At 42.8% G+C, this 25,660-nt stretch overlaps 1 protein-coding gene across 1 annotated transcript; it reads right to left on the bottom strand.

The window, feature by feature from the left end:
• Nucleotides 1-4,863: 4,863 nt before the first annotated feature.
• On the bottom strand, nt 4,864-25,247 carry LOC138959745 (uncharacterized). The gene is made up of 17 exons (XM_070331353.1): nt 24,805-25,247; nt 20,726-21,009; nt 20,255-20,409; nt 19,647-19,780; nt 19,045-19,198; nt 17,446-17,867; nt 16,159-16,487; nt 15,560-15,785; nt 15,071-15,282; nt 14,393-14,624; nt 13,785-13,984; nt 13,187-13,235; nt 12,620-12,802; nt 10,983-11,165; nt 9,096-9,216; nt 8,214-8,428; nt 4,864-7,729 (listed from the first exon to the last, which is right to left on the bottom strand). Exons 1-17 carry the CDS (start codon nt 25,109-25,111, stop codon nt 7,002-7,004), a joined length of 4,134 nt encoding a protein of 1,377 aa, XP_070187454.1. The 5' UTR covers nt 25,112-25,247; the 3' UTR covers nt 4,864-7,001.
• Nucleotides 25,248-25,660: the final 413 nt, after the last annotated feature.

Genomic DNA, 25,660 nt, shown 5'->3' with positions numbered 1-25,660 from the left:
GCGGGTTCTTTAGTCTTGTTTGTTCGCCGGCGTCATTTCTGAAGTGTGTGCTTGTCCCTTTGTGTCTCTGCCTGCGTGCCTGTCCATGCCTGTCTTTCTGCCTGTCTGTCTGTCCGTCTTTCTGTCTGCCTCTCCCTCTCTCTCCCTCTCTCTCCCTCTCTCCCTCTCTATCTCTCTCTCTCTCTCTCTCTCTCTCTCTGTCTCTGTCTCTTTCCCTCCTCTATCTTTCTCTCTCTCCCTTTCTCTCTCTCCCTCTCTCAGTCTCTCTCTCTCTCTCTCTCTTTCTCCCCCCCCCCCTCTCTCTCTCCCTCGGCTCTCTCTCTCTCTCTCTCTCCGTCTCGCTCTCTCTCTCTCTCTCTCTCTCTCTCTCTCTCTCTCTCTCTCTCTCTCTCTCTCTCTCTCTCTCTCTCTCTCTCTCTCTCTCTCAGTCTCTCTCTTTAAGCAGTTCTATTGACCGAGTGGTTAATAACTTGATCACAGGGATCAACATGGTTACTCACTTGTGAGAAAAGCTCAACGCTCTCTAAACCTGATAAAGGTTCTGAGCAGAGAGTCGTGGGCAGCCGGAAAACCATTGATCCATCTTGTCCGTGCCCTTGTTCGGTCGCGCCTCAGCTATGGCCAAGAGGCTTTCTTTGCAGCTCCTGACAGTCAGTGGGTAAAGCTTGAAAGAGTAGAAAGAGCCGCTCTCAAAGTGGCGCTGGGGGTCCCCAGATCGGCAGTCTCCACCCTACTTTACCAGGAAGTGGGATGGCTGCCACTGAAAGAGGAATGCCACCTCAGATGTGCACAGCTGGCTGTCAGAATACACTGCGTCCCAAACACGGCAGTGGAAGTATTTACCCCAGATATGGGAGATACCGACCACATGCAATACAAAGCTCTTGAATCCAAGACTCATACATACCAAACAGTGCTCCCAATATACAACCATGTGAAGGGCATATGGGAACAGAGTGGCCTGTCCAAGGAAAAGCTGGTCACAGGTGGTACTCTTCCTTACCCTCCATGGCTGCTTGAAGCCCCAAATCTGATCATAGACTATGGAGACGGCCTCAAAAAGGCAGAAGACCCATTGCTGCTAGCCACAGTTGCAAAAGAAAAGATCGATCAACGATTTAAAAGCCACCTACAGGTCTTTACAGATGGTTCGATCCTGCAGTCAGGGGAGGCTGGGTGTGCCTTGTCGATTCCTGGACTTGATATAACACGAAAATACAAGCTAAACAAGGGGATCAGCATCTTCTCTGCAGAGTTATTTGCTATCTACATGGCCTGCACACTGATAAACGATCTGCCAACCCCACCCCTGGGGGTGGTCATCCTTACGGACTCAAAATCCTCGTTGCAAGCACTTGCACATGGCACCAAGAACAGAGGAGAGATGCAAACTGAAATTCATTTCTTAGCCCACCAAATTATGACAAAAGGAACAGACTTTTCCCTCATGTGGCTGCCATCCCACACAGGAATCCGGGGAAATGAAATGGCGGACAGAGCAGCAAAAGCAGCGGCTTTGTCAACCATGCCAGTGACAGACATTCGGCTCTCCTGCCAGGAAGCCAAACTGCTGCTAGCCAAGCTAAAAAGAGAGGAAAGAGAGCAGACACTGTCACAAACATGTGAAGAGAGAGGATGGATACACCTCCCCTACAATAGGAAAGGGCACCACCTCCCACTCCCCCCGAGACCCATGGGCCTGTTGCGTCGCTTGCGCACGGTCAGCAGCCGCATCTACTGGGACAAGGTAGTCTGTCAGTGTGGCAAGACTGGACACCTCACACACGTGTTTGAAGGTTGTGACACTCTCAAGGAAGAGATGTCTAGTCTCATCCGCTACAGAAGGGAGAATGCTCTCAGTTTGGGAGACTTTCTCCGCCCACACCCATCACTCGGAGAGAAACCGATGATGGTCTTGGTCACCAATTTGTTCACCTCAACTGTTGCGAGCTGGTTCTAGTGTGCTTGCAGCAGACCCAGCACAGCACAGATCCACTTCTGGAATCTTAAGCTAAATGTGTCCCAAGACACACATTTTGTAGTCCTGGCATCCTGAAAGGTAGAGGCCCCAACCTACAGGTTTGCTACCATACCAAAAACGCCTCCAGACACGGGAACTTGGGAGCAGAGGCAACAGCTCCGCTTGAACCTCAGAAACCAAATGTGCCTCCAGACACACAGATCCCTTAGACGGCCGAGGCTGTGGCCTCTAAGGTTCTCTTGTACCAAACCGCCTCCTGACTCTGCATCAGATTGCTTGCGCTGGCATCTGCTTACATAGACCCACATTAAGTCACCACCGAGTGGTAGACACAGACGACATTTGGTAGCACTGACTGCCAGCTTCACGGTAATGCGTACCCATAGCGCGGCTCTGCATGGGTGGGAATGTTCTGAGCAAAACACTATGTGTTACTCCATACCCCCCGCCCTCCATGGAACTTCTTGACCCCAACAAATGGGGGGGGGGGGAGTTTGCCCAGTCGGTAGAGGCGCTGGCTTTAAAACCGGTTGTTACTATCCGCGTGGGTTCAACCCCCAAGTTCGGCGCGGGATGTGTGTCCCAGAGTCAACTTTGTGCAGACTCTCCTCGGTGTCCGAACACCCCCGTGTGCACGCATGCGCACGATAAAGATCCCAGGGTCACAGCGAAAGCCTCAGGCCTTGGAAACACGAATACATGCATGCAAAAATATGAAGCCCGGGTGTCCGTTCGGCCAACAGCCAAAAAAGTAACCATTTCAGCACTGACCCAAGACGACCCAACCAGGTCCCTAGCCCATTTCAGGTCTCCTCTAGCAGCCGGCAGCCAGCTGTCTACATCCCCCCCCCCCCCCCCTCCCCCGCATTTTTATTTTTTATTTTCATACAAAGCCGGGTTTTCCCGTGTAACATGCCCCTAATGGCTTTGCCGTGAGGGCGTAAAACTTTCATTTCATTTCAACATGGTTACTTGCCTTTGACCATAAACATAATACCCCTGAACTACCAAGGATCCAATGATACCCCTGAACTACCAAGGATCCAATTTAAGTCCTCTGTGTGTGTGTTTGCCGGTGTAACACGAAATTTTTACTCCACGAAAAATTTACTCCGGAGTAAATATTTCGTACGAAATTCTTACTCCGAGTACACTTTTCGTACGAGAAAAGAACTCCCCAAGGCACGAAAAAATTACTCCCTCCACGAAATTTGTACTCCCCATTTTTTTTACTTCCAGTAAAAATCTCGTACGCAAAAATGGGATGCGGGCGAAGGGATAGGCCTAATGCCAATAAGTGATCTCGCGCACACGAATGTCGCGCTACCCTCCTTCCACCACCAAGACTAACAGTGGACAAGGGAGTAAAAATTTCGTACACCTGGCATGGGAAGCTAAATTGCTCGTGTTGGGGTGAAGTAATTTATTCGTTATTTATTCGTCAGGGGAGTAACATTTTTGTACGAAATGTTTACTCGGAACTCACCTGTCTTGGGGAGTCATTTTCTCGTGCAATGGGGGAGTGCTTTTTTCGTAAAGGGAGTAAGTTTTTCGTACGAAATGTTTACTCCGGAGTAAAAATCTCGTGGGAGTAATTTTCTCGTGTTATACCGGCGAGTGCGTGCTTGCGTGCGTGCGTGCGTGCGTGTGTATGTGTGTGTGTGTGTGAGTGTGTGTGTTGTTGCTTGTGCTGTACATCGCCGTGAGCTCGCGTTGGAAGAGGTAATTAATGTGTTCATTAGCATTGTTACTCGAGAAGGAAATCAAATTTTCCGGGCCTTTGAAGAAATCCTAATGGGGGAAGGATTTCAAGCAATGATCTGCTAACAAGTTGAAAAACTCAGTAGCTGTCATCCTTTCGGTGCCATCAACGTCTAAGTCAAAAGTTTTACAACAACCACGTCTGACTGCGGGAATCACTAATTATTTGTATATCAATGGCAGGAATGAGTAAAGGGGAAGTAGCAGCTTCAGTAAAAGATTGCCCTTATAACGAGTTCCTTCCCTTGGATTGTATAGCCAGCAAATGAAGGGATTTCACTAGGTCAGTGACAAATTCACCACTAGTGAGCAGTCAGCAACCAGTTTTGTCTGAGTTTCACATGAGCACCGTCAATATTCCGCGTACGTGTTTCATTATGATACAAGTTACCACACCCTTACACGATTCTGGGCAATATTTGGCAATAATTTATGTTCATGTTTGCACTATTATTATCAATCTTTTTTAAGGAAATGTCAAACCTTTGTCTTTTTTTTGGTGTTGTTGCATTTTTTTACGTGTGGGTGGGTGCGTGTATGTGTACTAAAGTTCAGGTGCACACTTGTGCAGTCTCTGCAGTGGGCATGCACAATATCTTGCTTCTGGCTCTTGCCATCACTCGGGTATGACGACCACAGACAGACAAGCACTCCTTTGATCAATCCCTATCTGCGAGTACATTAAATTATTTGGATAGTTACAACCTTTCGTGACATCGTCCTCTGGACCAGTTAACAGTTTATAAACCACCTCCTGCTGTTTTCTTTCTATAAACTAGGGGCGTTTATTCCAGATAATAACCCGGCAACGTTATTCACCCGCTGAAGCTTGCATTTTTCACCAATATCTTTTAATATCCACGGAGACTCTGCATGTAACCTCTACATGATACATCTTGGTTACTCATCTACGGGCGAAAACACAACTACTTTCATGTCACAGTAGCTGAAGTGATGTACATGTACCAAGCGAGGCCACTATTCCTTCTTGGCACAAATCTTTAATTTATTGTGTGAAAATAGGCTACCATAGACAAAGCACACACAAGACTCATATACATATATTCACGCGCATGAGCACCCACACAAGCACACACACACATAAACATACAAACAAACACTGTTTATTTCTTATTTATTTAAAACTTGGTATTAGATTATGTAGGTTTTTACTCACTTGTTTTCAAATCCTTTAAAAAATTCAGACATTCACAGTAAAATGATTATTACAATGTCAGAGAGAGAATTCTCATGTTGGGGATGACTACTCCCCACTGCATCTAAACAAATGTCTCACTACTTGTGCTGCCAAACAAAAGACAACCAGACTCACCAAAAGGAAACACACAAAACTGGCTGCCTGACTCATAAATCTTCATGGCATCAACAAATTACAACAAGTGTTAAACATACAACAAAATACTTGCAGAACACTGACACTTGCCCTCTACAGCCACATTCACATCTTTCACTAAAATACTTTCATGCAATCTTGCTGCAAAAAAACATGACATTAATAGCTGATATTGTGATAAGTAAGGTCTGTTGCGTTCATGAGAATGCAGCAGACAATGGCACATTTTTCATAAAAATAAGTTGTGTGACTTAATATCTGCACAAGTTCAGTTGAATAAAAAATAATTAGGAATACATGTACTATAGTTAAAGTTAGCACCTCAGTATAAATAATAGCTGTTTTTTTAAATTCCATCTGCAGAGGGAAAGCTGCACCTTGGACTTCGAAATGCATGTCGGCCTACATGCCTCATAGGCTGCGGGCCCACATCAATTCAACACTACTTTCTTTCTTTATTTGGTGTTTAACGTCGTTTTCAACCACTAAGGTATATCGCGACGGGGAAAGGGGGGAGATGGGATAGAGCCACTTGTCAATTGTTTCTTGTTCACAAAAGCACTAATCAAAAATTTGCTCCAGGGGCTTGCAACGTAGTGCAATATATTACCTTACTGGGAGAATGCAAGTTTCCAGTACAAAGGACTTAACATTTCGTACATACTGCTTGACTAAATTCTTTACAACAAGAGGCGAAGCCTTCAAGGCTCACGTAAGAAATCGACAAACAGTAACACAAACTCAATCACTTCGTCACACATACACACACACACACACACACACACACACAGTAAGCGGCATAGGTGACACTGTGCAAGAAAGCGAGACACTAGATCTAGATCTGAATGGCCGATTTCGAAGAAAAAACTAGTCTCGGCCCGCTCAAAATAACAATGACCGAGACTTTCAGTAATTCCTTCGCGTGACGTCTAACCCTCTTACGTCATAATGTGACGTCTTCAAATGTTGTGACGTCTTCAAATGTTAAAGTTTCTACCACAGACATACATACATACATACATACGCACGCACGCACACACGCACGCACGCAGACAGACAAAAGTTAGCATCGCATAGGCTACACTTACGTGAGCCAAAAATTGACTATATTCTATACAAGAAACACTTAACAAGGGTAAAAGGAGAAACAGAATCCGTTAGTCGCCTCTTACGACATGCTGGGGAGCATCGTGTAAATTCTTCCCCCTAACCCGCGGGGGGGTATTCAACACTACCATTTCGCTGGGATGTGGAACTCACAAGAACACAAAAGGAATGTAATGTTTCTTTTTTCATAGGAGTGACTCATAATCTCTCATGAACAGGTGACTGTATCTTCACAAACAAATACAAAACATGTACACATGACAGTTTCTGTCTTCACTTCTTTCACGCACTAATAACTTCCACCTTCATCATTAACAAATGTAACCTCCATCAAAAACAACAAAAAATAGATAAAAACACTGAAAATGGATTTCATAAATGGGAAGAAGCTGTGTCAAAATTGAAGCAATACTGGTCTCCCTGACAGTTTACAACAATCACTGGTATTCAGAGCTGTACAATCAATTCTTCAAATAGAATCATGAAAACTATGTTCACCACTCACAAGTCAAGCTGTGCAGTAAGGTTTCACAGACTTATAATCATCATGCCTTCTGTTTCTCAGGCATACGTGTTAAACATCGCCCACCCTCTCTGTTTATTTCTGTCTGTCTCTCTCTCTCTCTCTCTCATACACCCACACACAAGCTCCTCTGATTCATGGTCACATGCTATGCAAGTTCTGTCCAATGATGCTACATACACACTCAGACTCTTTCCCTGTCTCTGTCTCTCTTGGCCTCCCTAACGTTCACACAAGCACTATCTCTCTCTCACACCAGCTCCTGTGATTCATGGTCACATTGTGTGTAAGTTCTGTCCAGTGATGCTAGCCTGGGCCAGCAAGTGAATGGCATTGAGGTCAGCCTCCGTCAAGGAGGACGCCTCTCCAGACAGACACTCCACCTCGTACTGCACCGGCACCGCTTCGTGCTGCAACATGATCTCCTGCCCGTGACCAGCGTGCACCACCTCGATAGGCTGCCCAGCCGCCGACACCGTCACCGACACCGGTCCGTGCGGTCCAGCCACGTTCACCAGCCGCGTGGTGTGGGCGAGAGGGTGGTGAAGGGTGTGGTGAATCGTGTGTGACTGAGAAGAGACAGGGAGGTGGGCGATGCGTGCTGAGGTGAACACATGGGAGGGGGCGGGGTGAGAGGGCTGGGTGGACACGGTCTGGCGGTGCTGGTAGCTCTCTAAGGTGGTGACGGTGGTCTCCTCGAGATGCCGACTGTGGGTGGCAGGCTGGTCGCTCTCTGTCCAGTGAATGACGTTAGAGGGAACGGTGTCACCTGTGGGCCCAGGGATCACCACTGTAGTAACGTTCACAGTTTCTGCATGCTGCTGTTCCTGTGGCTTCTTCCCCGGCTTCTTGCGAGGTTTGAGTCTCTCCACCTGCGGATCGTACTCTGCGTGGTTGGTGAGGTGGGAGTTGAGGTACTCTTTGCGGAAGAATGCCTTGCTGCAGTACTGGCACTGGTACTTCCTGATGCCTGTGTGGGTCTGCTCGTGCCGCTTCAGGCTTCCTGCAAAACAGCACTAACAATGTTAGCATTTCATAAGCTACTCAGACTAGCTTCAAGTGCCTTTACTACAGCTGGTTCCTGTCCTTCCAGCAACATACAGCAAAAGTTGCTAATCAAGCTACCAGGGTAGCAAGGCTGACACTATTTGTAATCCAAATTATTACCTGCCAGCTCACAAAGAACTCCCAAGGTTTTGGCTACCTGCTTGGGTTATGACTTTAACCAATGATTACTACTAGTGCATCTGGTACTTGGCAAATACATGACACGAGTCAGAAAAAAGACAGCAAGACTTCAAGTTACCACTGCAGGGATGTTGCAGGGTTTCATTTCTTTAGCAAATATACCAAAATGTTTGTGTTTTGTCACATGCTGACATAAAATGGAATCCCTACACCTTTAGTATGAGTTCCAGATGAACAGTTGCTGTGTGAGAACTGCACAAGAGGTTCAAAGAGCTGTACACAACACATCTTGGACTTACTGGCAGCTGTGAAGTGTTTCCCGCACTGATTGCACATGAAGACCTTGGCCTGGGCTGGGTGTTTGAACTCCTTGTGACGGATGAGGCGGTGCTGGGTGGTGAACTTGCGACCGCAGATATCACATTCAACCGGTGTGCCTCGCCCAGTGGCGTGCGCCTTCAGGTGGTAACGCAGTGATGCACTGCGGAAGAACTCTCGCCCACACTGGTTGCACCTAAAAATCAAGGAATTGAAGAAATATGATGTACCTTTTTCTAAATCTAAACAAAAAAATGACTGTGGGTGAGATGAACAAAGTAAAAAAAAAACCAGAAGAAATCTGTACTCACCAATACAAGGACAGCACACACACACAAACACAGACACATTTTCACTGATGGGGGCTTCTTCAGGCGCACAAATATTTCTAATAGAAGACATGTATGAACAGGTTTTTTTCACTTCAAAAACAAAGATATTGAACAAGTGTTGAAAAAATTTTTTTTACTCCCGCTGTGGTCATTGGTTTTGATGGAATAAAACTCGAACAGATCTTGAATAATTTCAAGACAAAAATGGTACTAATGTCATGTGGATGGCCTCAGCACAAAGCCAAGGAGACTGAGAGGTCTTAAGAAAGGTTCAGCAAGCAGTTTCATGTTGCTACTTTTTCATTTGATGTGTTGATGCAAATGTTTGCATGCAATATCATGTTGTTCACCTTTTCCATGAGATCCACTTTTGCTCCCTTTCACAATACCAACTCGGGACATTGCTGGGCTTAAGTCTTTTATATCCAAAGTTACAATCCACACAATCAAAAAGACAGAACACTTAAAAACACAAGTGGTGTCTAACACTGTTTTTCCTCAGTAAAATAAACACCACTGTACACAACTTACAGGTAAGGCCTGTGTCCAGTATGTTTGCGATTGTGGATGCGTAGACTTTTGCGATTGGAGAAAGACTTTCCACACGTACTGCAGCTGAAAGGCTTGATCCCTGTGTGCTTGTAGAGATGAACTGTAAAGAATAGAAAGGAACAACAATTCAGCTTTCAATCATGTATCAATTATCTGGTGAAGACCATACGAAAAAGGCAATCAGGTATACAAAACTAGACAAATATAAACCCTGTCTCACTTTTGCTTGAACACATACCTGAATATTTGTGTGTTACCACGACCCATCAAACTCTGGATCTTTAGTGTGCCTATTTGATCACCTAAATTTGTGCACACCCAAAGGAATCTCAGGTACTGGTAGGTCCTCGTGTATGTTGAGGTCAGTAAAATCCAAATCTAACCTTAATCCACCAAGCACCGACAGCAAAAAATCAAACCCTGGACCTTCCACTTTGAAGGCAGAGGCACTAACAATGAACTAATCGTGCTACAGTCGAACCTGCCGTGACGACCATCACTGGATAAAGACCTCCACAAAGGATCCCTGACAAGGGTTTTTTTTAAATATAATTCAGCATTCTATAGGAACCACCTGTCTAAGACGACATTTGATCGTTCCGTTGGTTAGTTATTATTTACAGGTTTGGCTGTATTAATCATCGGGTTTTTATTTTTGCCTATGTCGGTATGATATCAGAGCAGAAGATGTGTGTATTTGTGGGGGGGTGGGGGGTGGGGGGGGGGGGGGGTAGGTATGGTGTAGGCATTCAATTCAATGTTAACATAGCATGCATAAATTAATGTACTCTCAGACCTGGGAACCCCTGTTTTGCACTTAGAGTATTCTCAAACAAACTTGGTGTATTTTCAAAAAAATGAGCGTACTCCACACAGCGTTTGCACATCCATGATTAAAACATGCCTCATGCGCGTCCGTCACACCGTTAATTAAGTTTACCTATACATTTAAAACAAATGCTTTTTTCAATTTTTACTGACAAAAACTGTACCGTATTTGATGGACTACAAGCCGCGACTTTAAAAAAAAGAATCGCATTGCGGCTTATAAAAAGATGCGGCTAAAACGTTACCTAAACTTGAATAGCATTCACCAAATGGAAGTCGCCGCGGATTTTCATTTTGCTCGATTAGCGATTACCGGTACTTTATTAGCTCTCTACTCAAGACTCGGCGTTTTTCTCTTTCTTTCGCGAATCTTCGTTTGTCAACAAGTCGTCGTGACAAGCGTACAGAGAAACACCGGATGTATCAGGATCTCGCGCGCGCAAGTTTTCATTTTTTTGTGTCTTGCGATAGTTGGAGGAGCGAGAGCCGCCATGTTGTGTTTTCGTCTGCTCGAAATGTGCGCAAAAGTCGTAAATCATCCCCAAAAAGCTTATTCCGGGCGGGACTACATGTGTGTGTTGGTTACAAATTGTGTGCGTGTGATATTTTTCTTCAAACGTTTTCACTTTTCTTCTTTGTTTCACTTGTTTATTCTTGGAGCCGATTTCGCCAAATACCGTACTTTCGTTTGCCAGGTTGTTTTGATTGATTGACACGATCCGATTATACTTTTTTCGACGGCGGCTAATATAGTGACGTAATCATGTGCCAAAATACTGGATCGGCTTCAGGATGGGCTTGTAAAGAAAAGTAGTCTAGGAATTTTTCTCGTCGTATTTTTTTCCCACTGACCGTACTGAGCGTATTCTCGACAATCATGCGTACAAAATACGGCGAAATCGTATGGGTTCCCAGGTCTGTACTCTCGTGAACTTCCATAACTCTTCGAAATTCTTTTGTAAACACAGGCGAATCAGCTGTTTCAGCCCCCGGAAATGCACCGGTGAGACACTGTACAGCATGTGCAATGAAACTTACCTTTGAAGGCCACATCCCCTTTGACAAGTTTGCCACAGTGTTCACACTTGTGCTTGCTCTTCGCTTTCTTTATACGAATCTGGTCAGGTGTCAGCTCCCCCTGGGGTTTGGAAGCAGACGATGCTGCCATCTTGGCCTTTGATGTCTTCTGCCACGCTTCGCCTGTCTCTCCTCCCATCTTGACTGCAGTTACACACAAAAAGTTACAGCTGTAACAATAACGTTGCCAGTATTGATATTTGAAGGCCAGCTTGCTAAAGCAAGGTAAACAACACAAAAGCAAAAAAACTTGATATGTTCAACAATTGGTAAATTGTTAAATGGATTGCATGTGCATGTGTGCGTTTGTGTGTATGTGCATGCAAGTGAAGTGTTTCACATTGAACCGTAAAGCTCATTCCAGCAATCAATAGGTTTATATTTGCTACACTGACTAACTTTCTTTTTGTCGCAAAAAAATTTATATTGTGACAATACAGCCTAATAAATGCAATGCAAGAAAAGGAAATCAGATGTGTTCAGGTTTGCTTGTTTGATCTAAATACACACAATCCTACATCAGCTTACCCGCTTCAGTGGCTTAAGGAAGAAATCGTTTTATTATAAACCTGAGAAAGCAAACCCCAGTGAGAAAACAGCCTGAATTTCCATGTGGGTAACCTCACCAGACTATATCAAATCTTATCCTTATCATTCTTTCTTTCTTTATTTGGTGTTTAACGTTGTTTTCAACCACGAAGGGTTATATCGTGACGGGGAAAGGGGGAAGATGGGATAGAGCCACTTGTCAATTGTTTCTTGTTCACAAAAGCACTAATCAAAAATTTGCTCCAGGGGCTTGCAACGTAGTACAATATATGACCTTACTGGGAGAATGCAAGTTTCCAGTACAAAGGACTTAATATTTCTTACATACTGCTTGACTAAAATCTTTACAAACATTGACGATATTCTATACAAGAAACACTTGACAAGGGTAAAAGGAGAAACAGAATCCGTTAGTCGCCTCTTACGACATGCTGGGGAGCATCGGGTAAATTCTTCCCCCTAACCCGCGGGGGGATATCCTTATCATCTTATCTTTATCATCACATGATTTACTCTAACTCCTTACTGCATGAACAACTTGAATTGGAAGCAATATTTTCCTTGTAGATCTTACATAAATGAAAGTGTTATTTGTTTCAGAAATAAATTTATCACAGCAAACAAGACTTGACGGAAAGCTTAGGTGCAAAGACAGAAAGAGGCGAGAGTTTATTTAAAAGAATAAAGCCTGCTTTCTCTTCTCTACTTTATGAATAGGTCTACTAACTGCAACAAAATGGTTTCTTGTTTTCCTTCATATGATTCTGTTTTTCAATTTCATAGTCTCAGGAATGGCATAATAAATAGTGACTGCAAGACCAACAAAGTGAAGCACAAAGAAATGACTTAAAAGTCCATTAGATAAAGAGGAATAACGTTTCGGGTTGGACTATTCTTCAACTGGGATGGGGGAGGGAATCACAGGAACACAGATCAGACCACACAGAGAGGGGATACTTTTACCCCTCCCCCTAGAAGAAGAGTTTGACCCAAAACGTTCTTCCTTTTTATTTTATGTTCATGTTAATTTTTTTCACAATGTCTTTTACCTATGATAGCCTCCATGGCTCTCTTGATGGCCTTGTCCTCTCTGACAGCACGTGTATCAGCGGCAGAGGTTGCAGAGGATTCTTTCATCTCTTCAACGATTTCTGGGTTCTCTGCTTCCTTGTTTACTTCTGTATTGTCCTCATCTATTGCTGCTGCCTCGCTGGGTCCTTGTTCTGGTGCATCTGTCAATTAATCAATCAATCAATTGATCTGTCCATCAAACAATCAATCAAAAAACTAAATTCCTCAAACATATTTTGTGTGTGCACTGGGCTGTGGTGTGACCAACATGATGTTATAAACAACACTTTTTATGTCATTTTGTGATTGGCACATACAAACATGCCAAAACAACACAGCTCCTTGGCACTGAGAGCCACACACATTTTTAGCAACCCTCATAAACTAAGCTCACAGGTACAATGTATCAAAAAATGATTTTTTGTTCTCACAAATACCTAAAAGAATTATAACAAGAAAAGTTGGACACAGAAAGCTATTGACCTGAATACTTTTAATTTAACCACTTTTTTTTTTTATACAAAGGGAATGTTGTATGTACTTACCCGAAAGTGCTGTTCCAGTTGTATCCGCATTAACAATCATGTCAGGAATCTGCACATAAAAAAGGATAAAAAATAGACAGATCTTGCTCCAAAGGTGCTTATTTATATTATTCTTTTGGGCCTACTAAACGTTCAAATTCTGTTTATTTCACCCAATTTATTAGCATCTACACACAACTAAAGGCTGTCTCAGTGGACAGTATCCATCACTGTGTGTTCAAAAAATGCAGTTGTTAAACATTTTAATGTGAATACAAGTTGACAAAGAGTCCCAAGCCATTTTTTTTAATGCATTGCACTGAAAGCCATTTTTTTAATGCATTGCACTGAAAGGAATCTTCAGATGAAGATGGCAAGAGGCTAGAAGATAGAGATATTTCATATGAAGAACAGGTCCTTTATTCACAACCAAAAGTTGAGAATAATTTCTGATATTCCAGATCAAGCGCCCATCTTTTTTTTACTTCTTTTTACCAAATAGCTGAAGTTTAAAAAAGTTGTTGCAGCAATGTTTACTCATCTACTAAACCAACAAAAAACAAGACGCACACATGAACACATTCAAGCGCACATTTGCAACACATACAGCAACACCCACCCCTTCTTTGTAGTATTTCCTGAACCTGTCCACTCTTTGCTGAATGGCAGGGATGCGATGTTCCACTGGTGTGGCAGCTAAGGCTTCTGTCATACAGCATGACATGACATGTCGCATGATGTCATATGTCATACCTGCCCAAAAGTACCGCCTGCGTAGCTTCACCTGTGTGTCTTGCTGACTCAGATGGTTTTCCTCCTCTGGAAAATACAGACAAATTAAATACAGTCAAATCAATACCATATGTTCTGAAGAGAAGTTTTATCTTTCCTTTCCCTCCATCTCCTCTCCTCACCCTACCCCCCCCCCCCCCCCCCTCCCTTCCCAACCACCCACTTGCTTATTTTCTTTCAAGCATATTTCAAGACTGTCCTGTGAACAATAAATTTATTTTGTAGACCCCTTAGCTTAACAGAAAACTTGTTCCATTCCCAAACATATCCATTGTTGTCTATCATTATGGCCAATAAAGTCTTTCTGATTCTTTTCCCTCAGTGCCAGGCCGTCAGTTGGCTTTGAAACTCCCTCCCTCCCTCCTTCTACAAGCAAATCTTCCAGATTGAATCTCCTAACATACACACACACACCGCTCTCCTAAAAATACTCACCGATATGGGCTTCCCGGATAGCTTCTTGCTGAGCTGTTTCAGACAAGAGCACCAAACGAGGGACCGCATTCTTCCGTGCAGGTGACTTGTAATACAAGGACCCATTCATTATGCTGAACCACTTTGATCGCTGCTTGATGTATTCCTGATGCTCAGGTGTAGCAGTGCTAGGGAACGTTTCATCCGTCAGGTACTGCATCAGATCTTCATAGCTGCACTCCTCTTCTTCATCCTATACGGCAACAAAGCAAAATTCAAGACATGCCTATTAAAGAGCACTGCATTCAGATGAACATGTATGTATGGCAGCTCATCAACAAGAGTTGGAATAGGCAGGTTGATGTATTGTTCTATGCTTACAGTCTGACTTCACTGGTGGTTTTATTTTCTCCTCAATTATTTCAGCTTTGCTGCAAACATGTCACATACATTTCTAAAGTTGCAAAGATCACAGTTTAAATGTCTAGCCAGATTCAGAATATAGCGACGCTAAATGTGTTTTAAGATTCATAATTTTCTGTTGTTTAGACAAATACATAGCCACACACACACACACACGCACACACCACACACACACACACACACACACACACACACACACACACACAGACTCACACACACACACACACACACACACACCCTCTTTCTTTTACACCCCCGATCTCACATAAAACTTACCTCAGACATATGTGGATCAGCTTTGTGATCTTTCTGGGCCACCTCCTTGGACAAGGTGGGGATGCGAACCATGGTCTTGTTGCGCAGTGGGTTCTTCATGACGCACTCTGGACACGTGTGGATGAACGCGTCAAGGTCAAGGCTCATGCCCTTCCAGAACACGTTCATGCCCAGCAGTGTCTTCAGCGTCCTCACTCGACCCATATGCTCCTCTGAAGAGAAACAAATGGACTGAACACAAAAATATAAGTTACAAATCTGTGTGTGTATGTGAAGAAACTAGGACTAGACGGATAAGGTGATGTGTGAAAATAGGCTGGAGGTGCAGTTTTCTTTTTTAATAACATGTATTCTTCCTTTTTTGCATTAATTGTAAAAAAAATTTAAAATGTGTCGAAAAATAATCTTTCAAATCAGGAACTTCTGTTTTCCTGATGGGAACTTTCATCGCTCAAAGGTCTAAAAACTACTTGTAGCCATCCCTCTCACCTCCTTTGGCATGGGCTTTCCGTAGTAAAGCAAAGCGTTCACGCTCCCTCATGACGATTAGCCTGCCAGTCGCCTTGCCCACCAGGCCATACAGCATGCCATCCTTCAGCTCAACAGTGTCTGCCAGACGACGCACGGCTCGTTTGAAATCCACTGACACTCGCTGTGGATAGGCGCCACGCTCCTTATAGGCCTTGATGACTAGATAGTACAGGTCCAGATCCAGCTGCAGCAGACACAAACACGTGCTTAGACACAAACACTGATCACCAGAGAATAACGGGAAAATGTCCTGTACCTGCATGGATATATGGTACATTAACAGAATGCTTTGCTTCATTTGTGTCTTACAGTGCAAGTTCTGTTTAGCTTCAAATAAAAATGCTCATACAACTTTCAGAATCTTTTTATAAGAGACCAAACCCATTCTTTAGTGAACTAGCAAACTTCAAGGAATAGCAAAGTGAAAATGTTACAATGCTAAACAACAACAACAAAACAGCATTTTCAACTGGTTTCCTTCAAGTCCTGAAGAATAGCAAAGTTCAAATGCTAATACAATGGTAAATAACCAAATTAACAGCATCTTCAGTTCTTACCAGTTCCAAAGAGTTCATCAGCCCGCTGGTAGTAATGGGAGCGGCACCCAACTGTTCCTTGCTGTCCGACTTTGACGCTTGCCCTTCTTCTTCACCTTCAGGATCTTCTACTTCATTCCTAAATTTAGGAGGTCGACCACGTTTACGTTTGGGTGGATGTATTGGTTCTGTGGAGGGTGGAGAGGATGCAGAGGGTGTGCGCTTCTCCTTCTTTATCAGGAACTCAGCCTTGGCTTTGAATGTTGGTGTGCGCTTGCGGCTTGACGACCGAGTCAGAATGGAGGAGTGATTTTTCCTTCTGCTGTTGCTTTTTGGTTGGTACGGCTCATCTGGAATAAAGGAAAGGTGTAGCATCAAATTACACACAACATAAAATTTAATAATTCCCTTCCCACCAACAGCAATTTTTTTTTACGAAGAACATTGTCAAACTTAATGACTAATTGACCCCCAAAGCAAACATCATTGACTGCATTGCAAATTAAACAATTAAGAGCATGAAGACAAAAAAAACACAGTTATAGAATGTTACCTGCTGCTTCAAAACATCCCTATTCCCACAGAAAAAAAGTATATGCTTGCTCTACATTCTTCTGCATGAAAAGGAAAAGCCAATCATAGTCGGGAGAAGTGCAGAGAAACGTATTTACTTCAACAGAAAACACTCTCCCTCCTATCAATTTACATTCAGATCATTAACATTAGGGGAGTAATTGTGTCCATGTTGGGAACACAGAAGAAGAAAAAGAAGAAGTGTGAATGTATATAAATATGTCCCTGTTTTTAGATCAATAAACCCATTTTCTCTTCAATGTGACTGTCTAAAGTGAAACCTTCCAAAATTCCAGCAGTTACATGCATGAAGACTTAAAGTTTATACGAATAGAAATCCAAAAATAGATAGACTGCTAATGTTCCAGAATCAAGAGATTTAAAAGAACTTTAACGGAGAGAACAAGAGACGAATTCTGATAATAACTCTGTACGGTTTGTATGGATTGTGGGAGGGTGACCTTTTTTGCAAAAGCACTGACAAACAAAGGATGGACCAATCACAAGCGAGGGGTCTGTCGGAAAATGTGCTCCGGTCCTCATGTTTTAGACACTCCCCTCACTAGTGATTGGTCCCTTCTTTGTTTGTCAGAGCTTTTGCAAGAAAAGGTAACTCTTCCACAACACCTACAAACCCGAAGGAGTTATTTCCAAAAATCATATATATTCAACTACTAAAGGCGCTCAAAATTTTTAGGATTTGCGCTATATAAATATCCTCATCATTATTATTACCATTGTCGTCCTCATCAAAGTCACTGAAATTCAGGTCGTTGACAACATCATCGTCAGAGAAGTCATCACCAGCATCATTTGACTCCTCCACGTTGGTCGTCTCCGCCTCCTCTTCTTTTCTCCTTCTCCCCCTCCTCTTCCTCCGCTCGGACTGTTCTTCCTCTTCAAAGTTCACCGGAACAATAGTGGACTCTTCCAAGTTCAACACATCCCCATCGAGATGAGGCAAGGCCTCCAGTTTGACAATGGGCAGCAAGCTGAGATCCAGGTCAAGATGGTGAGGATTTGTGTTGGTGTTCTTTGCATGCTGGCCGTACGCTGACATCAGGAGATCCACTGTATGCTTCTTGTCTTTGTCTGTGAGACTTACTTCTGATGCTGCGTCTTGTTTGTGGCTGAGCGTTTCTGGCAGTCTAGGTTCTCTGTGTGGATGGAGAAGAATCATGTTTCAGGAGTTACTGACAAAAATATAAACAGAAAAGTACCAGATACGTACTAAGAACTTTGGCTCAAGTTTGCAACAACAACAAACAAATAAGACACAACCCTGTGTAAAGCAAATTCATAATTTGCCTCCCAAAACAATATAACAATTAAAAAATCAATATTGATAAAGATATACAAATAGCTTTGCTTTCTCTCTTTGAAACATACATTTTTCTTTCAATTTTGTTCTTACTAAAAATTAAAAATAACATTAACATAGAAAATTTAAAGTTTTCTCTCTTTGGAGTATAGTACACTTTTTTCCCACATTTAGTCTTTGTTTTTGTACACTGTCATCCAAAGCGATTCTCTATCTTCGCATAATCCTAAGAATGAAGACCACTGAGCAACGCTTAAAATAGCAACTACAGTGGAACCCCCCTTGGACTGGGTGGCTGAGTGGTAACGCACTGGGTGGCCCAGTGGTAACGCACTGGGTGGCCCAGTGGTAACGCACTTGCGCTAGGAAGCGAGAGGTTGCAAGTTTGACCCTGGGTCAGGGAGTTAGCAATTTTCTCCCCCCTTTCCTAACCTTGGTGGTGGGTTCAAGTGCTAGTCTTTCGGATGAGACGAAAAATCGAGGTCCCTTCGTGTACACAACATTGGGGTGTGCACGTTAAAGATCCCACGATTGTCAAAAGGGTCTTTCCTGGCAAAATTGTATAGGCATAGATAAAAATGTCCACCAAAATACCCGTGTGACTTGGAATAATAGGCCGTGAAAAGTAGGATATGCGCCGAAATGGCTGCGATCTGCTGGCCGATGTGAATGCGTGATGTATTGTGTAAAAAATATTCCATCTCACACGGCATAAATAAATCCCTGCGCCTTGAATATGTGCGCAATGTAAATTGCAACAAACAAACAAAACAAAAAAATCCCTGCGCTTAGAACTGTACCCACGGAATACGCGCGATATAAGCCTCATATTGATTGATTGATTGATTAAAACCCTCCCAATCCAAGACTTTCTCCTTTTTTCTGTTCATAACCTTTGTTCATTTACCCCCGTGTTAAGACTCCCTCCTTTTTAAGACCTGATTTTCTCAGATTTTGGGAGGTCTTTAAAGGGGGTTCCACTGTATTCACTAAAAGTGCCCCAAGCCACCTGCCTGTTGTAATTGAGGTAAGCAGGCACGTAGTCAGCCTGAGGGGGCAGAGAGACACGCAGGGGCAACATGAAGGCCTCCAGGCATCGCTCCCACATCTTGGGGTAAGCCTTGACAAAGTCATCCAAACATTTCCACACCTGCTGCCATCGCTCATCTGCAACCCAACCAAGATGCCGTTCTGACTATTTTCAAAACCACACATTTTCATTTCATTTGACATTGAAGTTCTCACAGGCTAATATCACTGCTGCTTTACAGAATCAGCACAATCGTATTTCTGCGTGTTTTTAAGTCATTAATTCAAACCGATATCCTCACAGGCTAAAATCACTACTGTTTTCCAGAATCACCAAAGAATTGATATCACTGAAGTTTTGCTCTGTAGAGGGAATATGCAGGGTATAACTATAAGTAGCAACAACAGTTTTAATCTCTCAGGCGCACAACTTACCTGCTGTGTTGCCATGGACGGAGAGGAAGCTTTACAGGAACACTAAAGAATTTAATGTTGAAGTCCTTTAAAATTCAGCAGTGTAGAGGAGAAATGCAGGGTATAAGTTGCAAAAACACACATGTATTGACCTTTCAGGTGCAAAGCTTACCTGCTACATTAGCATGGAGGGAGAGGAAGGTGAGCTTGATGCCAGCCAGTTCCAAGTCCTGCATGTTGATGTAGAGGTACATGTCTTTGGTACACTTGTTCTGCAGCATGCACAGTTTCTCCATCACACCGTACCTGAGGAAGAACCGTATTAAAGCTATCACTATCACTTCATAATCATTAATGAGATGAATTCTCGTATCACATTTTATAGCCCACACTGCAAATCTGGCTTCTCTCAAGATCAACTACCTCCCACTTTTAGTTGTATGATAACATTTCACTGAAAGAAATAGTATTCAATCCCAAGCAGAACTCAACACATAACTATTAAGAAACAAATAAACCAGAATTTTTTTTAAATATCAAAAGCATCACTAAGACTTGCTCTGTAAGTATCACCTTCACAAAAACATTGCTAAATACTCAAAAGGGGGAGAGAGAAAAAGCTTCAGCAAACACTGATTTTACTAACCAACAAAACTTTGTCTTACAAGGACACAGTTCAATAAATATGCGAAATGTTGACAAATATTTCCCCTGAGTCAAATAAAAATACACAGCAAGTAAATGATTTCCATTGAGAAAAATATCCCCCACATACTGTACCTGCAGATGAGGTTGAGCACAAAGGTAGTCAGACTGGAAGCAGAAGTATTCTCTATCACCATAGCCTCAGGAAACTGGGAATAGCAGTCCAGGGCCACCGCCACATACACCTGCTTTCTGGCGGCCAGGTAAGGGCCAAACACCTGGATTTCCACCTTACAGTTACAGAGAGGAAAGCACAGACAATGATTACCCATAGTATTTCACTGATCGGTGTTACTGTCAGAATGCCAAACAAAATTACACTTTACAATGATTTTGAACAAAACAAACAGCTCTTCCAATTCACATAACAATTATGTTAGTACTACAAGACATGAAAACAATTGTTTTTGAAGTATAAAAAAACATCTAAAACCTGAAACACAAGCAACTGACAAATAGAACGTTTTTATTAATATTTTGTTCTTCTGCAACCGTCTCTGAAAGTTTAACTGCAACTTAAGTTTAAATAAACTTTGAGCTACGTACCTTCTGCCAGAAGTGACTGCAGGTTTCTTGGCTTACAAAGAAAACATCAGGCTCCTCCCCCATCTCCACCTCCATCTTGATTCCATTCTCATGGTTGCTAACGGTGACCACAGGAGTGGTGTGGTTGCTATGGGTATGGCTAAGGGCACTGGTGTTGCAGCGAATGCCTCTGGCAATGCAGTAGTCGCAACTGTGTATAACTTTGCGTACAGTGTTGGTGATGCCAACCCAGTAGTACTCTGAAGATACTCGCTCCCCTGTTTTATCCATACCAAAGTGGGTTCCTGAAATTGAAAACAATTTGACATACATGGTAAACCTAGTATTAGAAATGTCTTTGTTATGAAGACTTGAAATTAAACAAGTCGCGTAAGGCAAAATTACTACATTTAGTCAAGCTGTGGAACTCACAGAATGAAACTGAACGTACTGCATTTTTTCACAATGACCGTAGTCCGCCGCTTGTGCATAACGGAGTGAAACTGACGAGCCTGTTCAGCGCGGTAGTATAGTGGTTTCGCTGTGCTGCATTGCACGCTTTTCTGTACCTCTCTTCGTTTTAACTTTGTGAGCGTGTTTTTAATCCAAACATATCATATCTATATGTTTTTGGAATCAGGAACCGACAAGGAATAAGATGAAATTGTTTTTAAATCGATTTCGGAAATTTAATTTTGATCATAATTTTTATATTTTTAATTTTCAGAGCTTGTTTTTAATCCAAATATAACATATTTATATGTTTTTGGAATCAGGAAATGATGTAGAATAAGATGATTGTAAATTTGGATCGTTTTATATAAAAAAAAAATTTATTACAATTTTCAGATTTTTAATGACCAAACTCATTAATTAATTTTTAAGCCACCAAGCTGAAATGCAATACCGAAGTCCGGCCTTCGTCGAAGATTGCTTTACAAAAACGTCAATCAATTTGATTGAAAAATGAGGGTGTGACAATGCCGCCTCAACTTTTACAAAAAGCCGGATATGACGTCATCAAAAGTATTTATCGAAAAAAATAAAAAACCGCCCGGGGATATCATTCCCAGGAACTCTCATGTCAAATTTCATAAAGATCAGTCCAGTAGTTTGGTCTGAATCGCTCTACACACACACACGCACAGACACAGACACAGACACACACACATACACCACGACCCTCGTCTCGATTCCCCCTCTATGTTAAAACATTTAGTCAAAACTTGACTAAATGTAAAAAGAAACTTAGAAGACCAAGCATATTCACATGATTCACGTACATTAACCATAACTTTTATTCTTTAAAGCAATAAATGTTATACAAAATGTTTTCCACTGCAACTACCACTACCAGAGTAAAAACAGATAGTTGCTGAATTGTCATATTTTGACATGTTTCAAGCATGTTGCATGGTTCATCTTCAGGGCTGCCTCAGCTCAGCTCAAGATTTTAATAATGAATACACATGTAATAACAAGCTACCATCTAAAGACTGACAGTCTGACAGTTAGAACTAATTATGATCGATGAAAGCTTTTTTTTATTCAAAGAAAATGCACTGAAAACTTTTCTGTACTCGTGGTCTTTGCCAACTAAGATCGCGTAGATCCATATAGCTATTCTGATGGACACATGGGGGAATTCGGGGGCTGTGATTGGATGGTCTCACACATGCCTTTTCCGATCATCAAAGCATAATGCTACGGAAGTCGGCCATTTTTGCCAATATCCAAAAGCATATTGGCATTAACAAAGACGCATGGTTCCGGTTTCTTCCACGTGTATAAAGTACACGCATACCTCGCCAGGTTTGTTTCTGTGACTAGTCGACAGACGATGCCATTTGCTTTGTGTGTGTTTTTGTTGTTGCTTACTGTACATGACATACATTAGGTGTAAAATCCAGAAGCTGCAATCTGAAGCGACCTATCTCTGATTCTAGCAGACGATCTCTCCAATGTTTAACACAAAATCAGCAAACTCTCCTGTCACATAGAACGTCCATGTGCAATGTTGAAATGAAGTTACCAGTCTGAAACATTTAGTTGTTTCTTCTGAGACAATCCTTGTTCTCTTATCATCTACAGATTTACCGCAGTCTTCACCACGCGAATTCCCAACAGAAGTCAGACTATCGAACATACAATCTACGTAGGCAAGCATGATACGTCATGACGTCATATGATTCCTAGCATATTGACGTAATGCTAACCATCTGGTTATCTCGAGTTTTCTCCCTAATACATGTCCATGGGTTTTTCAATGTTCGGTTATTTCCGTGGCTTCATGCGGAAAGGGAACCGTCGTCTGCAATCAACGACATGGACCATTCTGGTACTTGTTGCTGACAAAAACATGATTTTAACACAGAATGTAATGTCAGAATAGCTATATAAACGCTATTGTGTTTTCATCGTAGCAATAGGGTCCGATATTTAGACTCGAACAAGTATAATGCGACTCGTCTTCGACTCGTCAGCACTATACTTGTCTCGTCTAAATATCGGGCCCTATTGCTACGCTGAAAACACAATTGAGGTCTAACGAATGACGTATCACAACGTGCGCAGTCGTCCTTGGCGGTCAAGAAAGCCGCGGTCGCCGCCGCGATCATTGCGCAGACGACACTTCTAGACCGCCAATATTTTTTGTGCGCATCACGTGCTCCACATAAATCGGCCGGAAACGAAGCAATTGGGAAACCTGGATAGCTGTTAATGTTTGTTATTTACACCTACTGAAATCCAAATCTTGTGGCCCTTCGGGAGGCCTGCCAGCTCAATTGGTAGAGCGCAATTGTGATTCTCGGGTCACAAGTCTGATGAACATGGAAAAACTTATCGTGGGGATTCAGAGTTGGTGCCCCCCCCCCCCCCCCCCCCTCTCCTCCATATCATAAAATACCTCTGTCATTCTACCAGTGCTAGAAGTAACCGATTACACCTAAACACGCACACACCCTTGGCGGCAAAACTCTTCTTGCTGCTACTGCTAGCTCCCCACTTGAGTGGGAGAAAGCAGGGTTTCATTTACTAGTGCGCCCTGCGCCATTAGCGCATTAAATCTGAAAATGTCCCATCACAATTCCCTTCAGTGCGTCAAAGGACGCATTGAGAATGCGTACCACTGCGCCACCAAATATACACTTTACACACACACTCACACATACAGAGATAACACGATATATATCGGCTAATTCTCGCACCGAATTGCACCATTTTGCATCTTTGGTCAAAACGCGTACAGGCCTCTTTGGCGCTTCTTGCCTTCGACTATGTCTCATCGGAATTTGGTTAAGGGGGACAAATGTCCCATTGCCTTTTTCTCCCAGGCTAAACCCTGGAGAAAGCCACCCAAATTTCTCAGCAATGGGATTGGGATGAAAGTAATGAAAATGAAACATTAGTTTCCTCCTGACCTATACAGACTTTGCTGTCACTTAATTGTGCATACTTATCACTTCTGCCTTCCCATCTTTAATGCAATATAAAAAAAAGTGTTTGGACACGTGTATAGGTGTTCAAAATATAAACTAAAGGTAGTAAAGCATTGAAATTAAAACTAAAAGCTTTTTCAAAATAATGTTCTGCCTGTCAATGTCAGTTTTTCCCCCCCCCCCCCCCCTCCCCTCATGCTCATTTAATAACAATAATTATAATCTGTGTGAGAGTGTGTATGTGCATCGCTGCATGTGTGTGACAGCACATAGTAATTAGTACTGACACTGATAGAGTATGTGCGTGTGTGGTCGTGTATGTGTAAACTGGTAAGCTCCTTTAATTTTTTGCTTTCTTTGTTTGTTTGTGTGTGTGTGAGTTGTTTTGGTTTAATTTGTTTAAACAATCAAATAACTAGGTCTTTAGAACGTGTTTGTGTTACATGCCGAGTACAGGACAATTAATGCGTGCTGTTAGTGCTGCTCAATTATAAATTTATACTCGCTGATACTTTCGCCTGTAACATTTCATCTGACTAATAACGGACCACTCAACTGATTCCTGTACAGTTTTAGGGGGAGGGCAATCCACAGGGGGAAGCTAAACTAGGTGCGAACAGAACAAAACACCCCCTTCCCCAACCGGTGTCAACAACCCACCATCCTCCCCAATGTGGCACGACATCACAGCTTCGTGCTTCTCTTCCTCGTTCGTGCAGCACTTTCGGAGCGTTTGCGTTCGATCGGTGTCATTTTCAAGATTTTCTGGGGTTTCCTCTTCGCCCTCTTCAGCGTCTGCTCGCTTTGGCCGACCTCCGGTGTAATAAAGTTGGCCATCTCTGATCACGAAGGTCTTGCTTCGCTTGCGCACCGCCCGCTTGTCTGTGTTGTTACAGTCCTTGGGAATGGTGCCGCACAGCAAATACTGTTTGACAGCAGCCAGATTGCTGCGTCCCTTGTTATCCATTGCACCAATGTACGCCACAAACTATGGACAAACTGCTGCACAGGCAGCGAGAACAAATTAACGAAAAATTATTACGACGGGTTCAAGGTGTCGATGCAACAAAGTCCACCATTTTGCAAGAACCCGGATAAGAAGCGCTAATGCATTTCGGATGGCTTCGGGTGTTTCCGCCGCTTTCCGTGTCTCTCTTTGAGCCGTGTTTCCTGGAATCTACGTCACTCTGCTACAAGGCGGAGAGAGACAGGGAACCTTGCTAAAAATAATGGTTTTACATTTTATAGTGCGTTCATTGAGCCGCTGTGGATATAGTAACATTTAGAATTAGGAGAGAACAATGGTGTTTATTTTATCAAGAATGTCACAGTTATTATGTGTTCAAGAAATCTGGACAGAAGTACATGTGACTAAGTCAAGGGCGGATCCAGGGGGGAGGGGTTCCGGGAACCCCCCCCCCCCCCCCCCCCCTAGCCTAAAAAAAAATAAAATAAAGTAAGAGAAACAAATTAAAAGAAGAAATAAACAAATTTGAAATTAAAGAAAAAATGATGG

Source organism: Littorina saxatilis, linkage group LG2 (genome assembly GCF_037325665.1).
Source record: "Littorina saxatilis isolate snail1 linkage group LG2, US_GU_Lsax_2.0, whole genome shotgun sequence".
Taxonomy (NCBI): domain Eukaryota; kingdom Metazoa; phylum Mollusca; class Gastropoda; order Littorinimorpha; family Littorinidae; genus Littorina; species Littorina saxatilis.
Note: the sequence above shows the minus strand (reverse complement) of the source record. Positions and strands in the feature narration are given on the sequence as shown.

Excerpts from the sequence above, each read along its gene's own strand:
- LOC138959745 (XM_070331353.1), bottom strand. The coding sequence starts at position 25,111 with ATGGATAACAAGGGACGCAGCAATCTGGCTGCTGTCAAACAGTATTTG. Across the intron at positions 19,199-19,646 it reads CCTCCATGCTAATGTAGCAG|ATGAGCGATGGCAGCAGGTG; the intron begins GTAAGCTTTGCA and ends GTTGGGTTGCAG. Across the intron at positions 15,786-16,158 it reads TGATGAACTCTTTGGAACTG|CTGGATCTGGACCTGTACTA; the intron begins GTAAGAACTGAA and ends TGTCTGCTGCAG.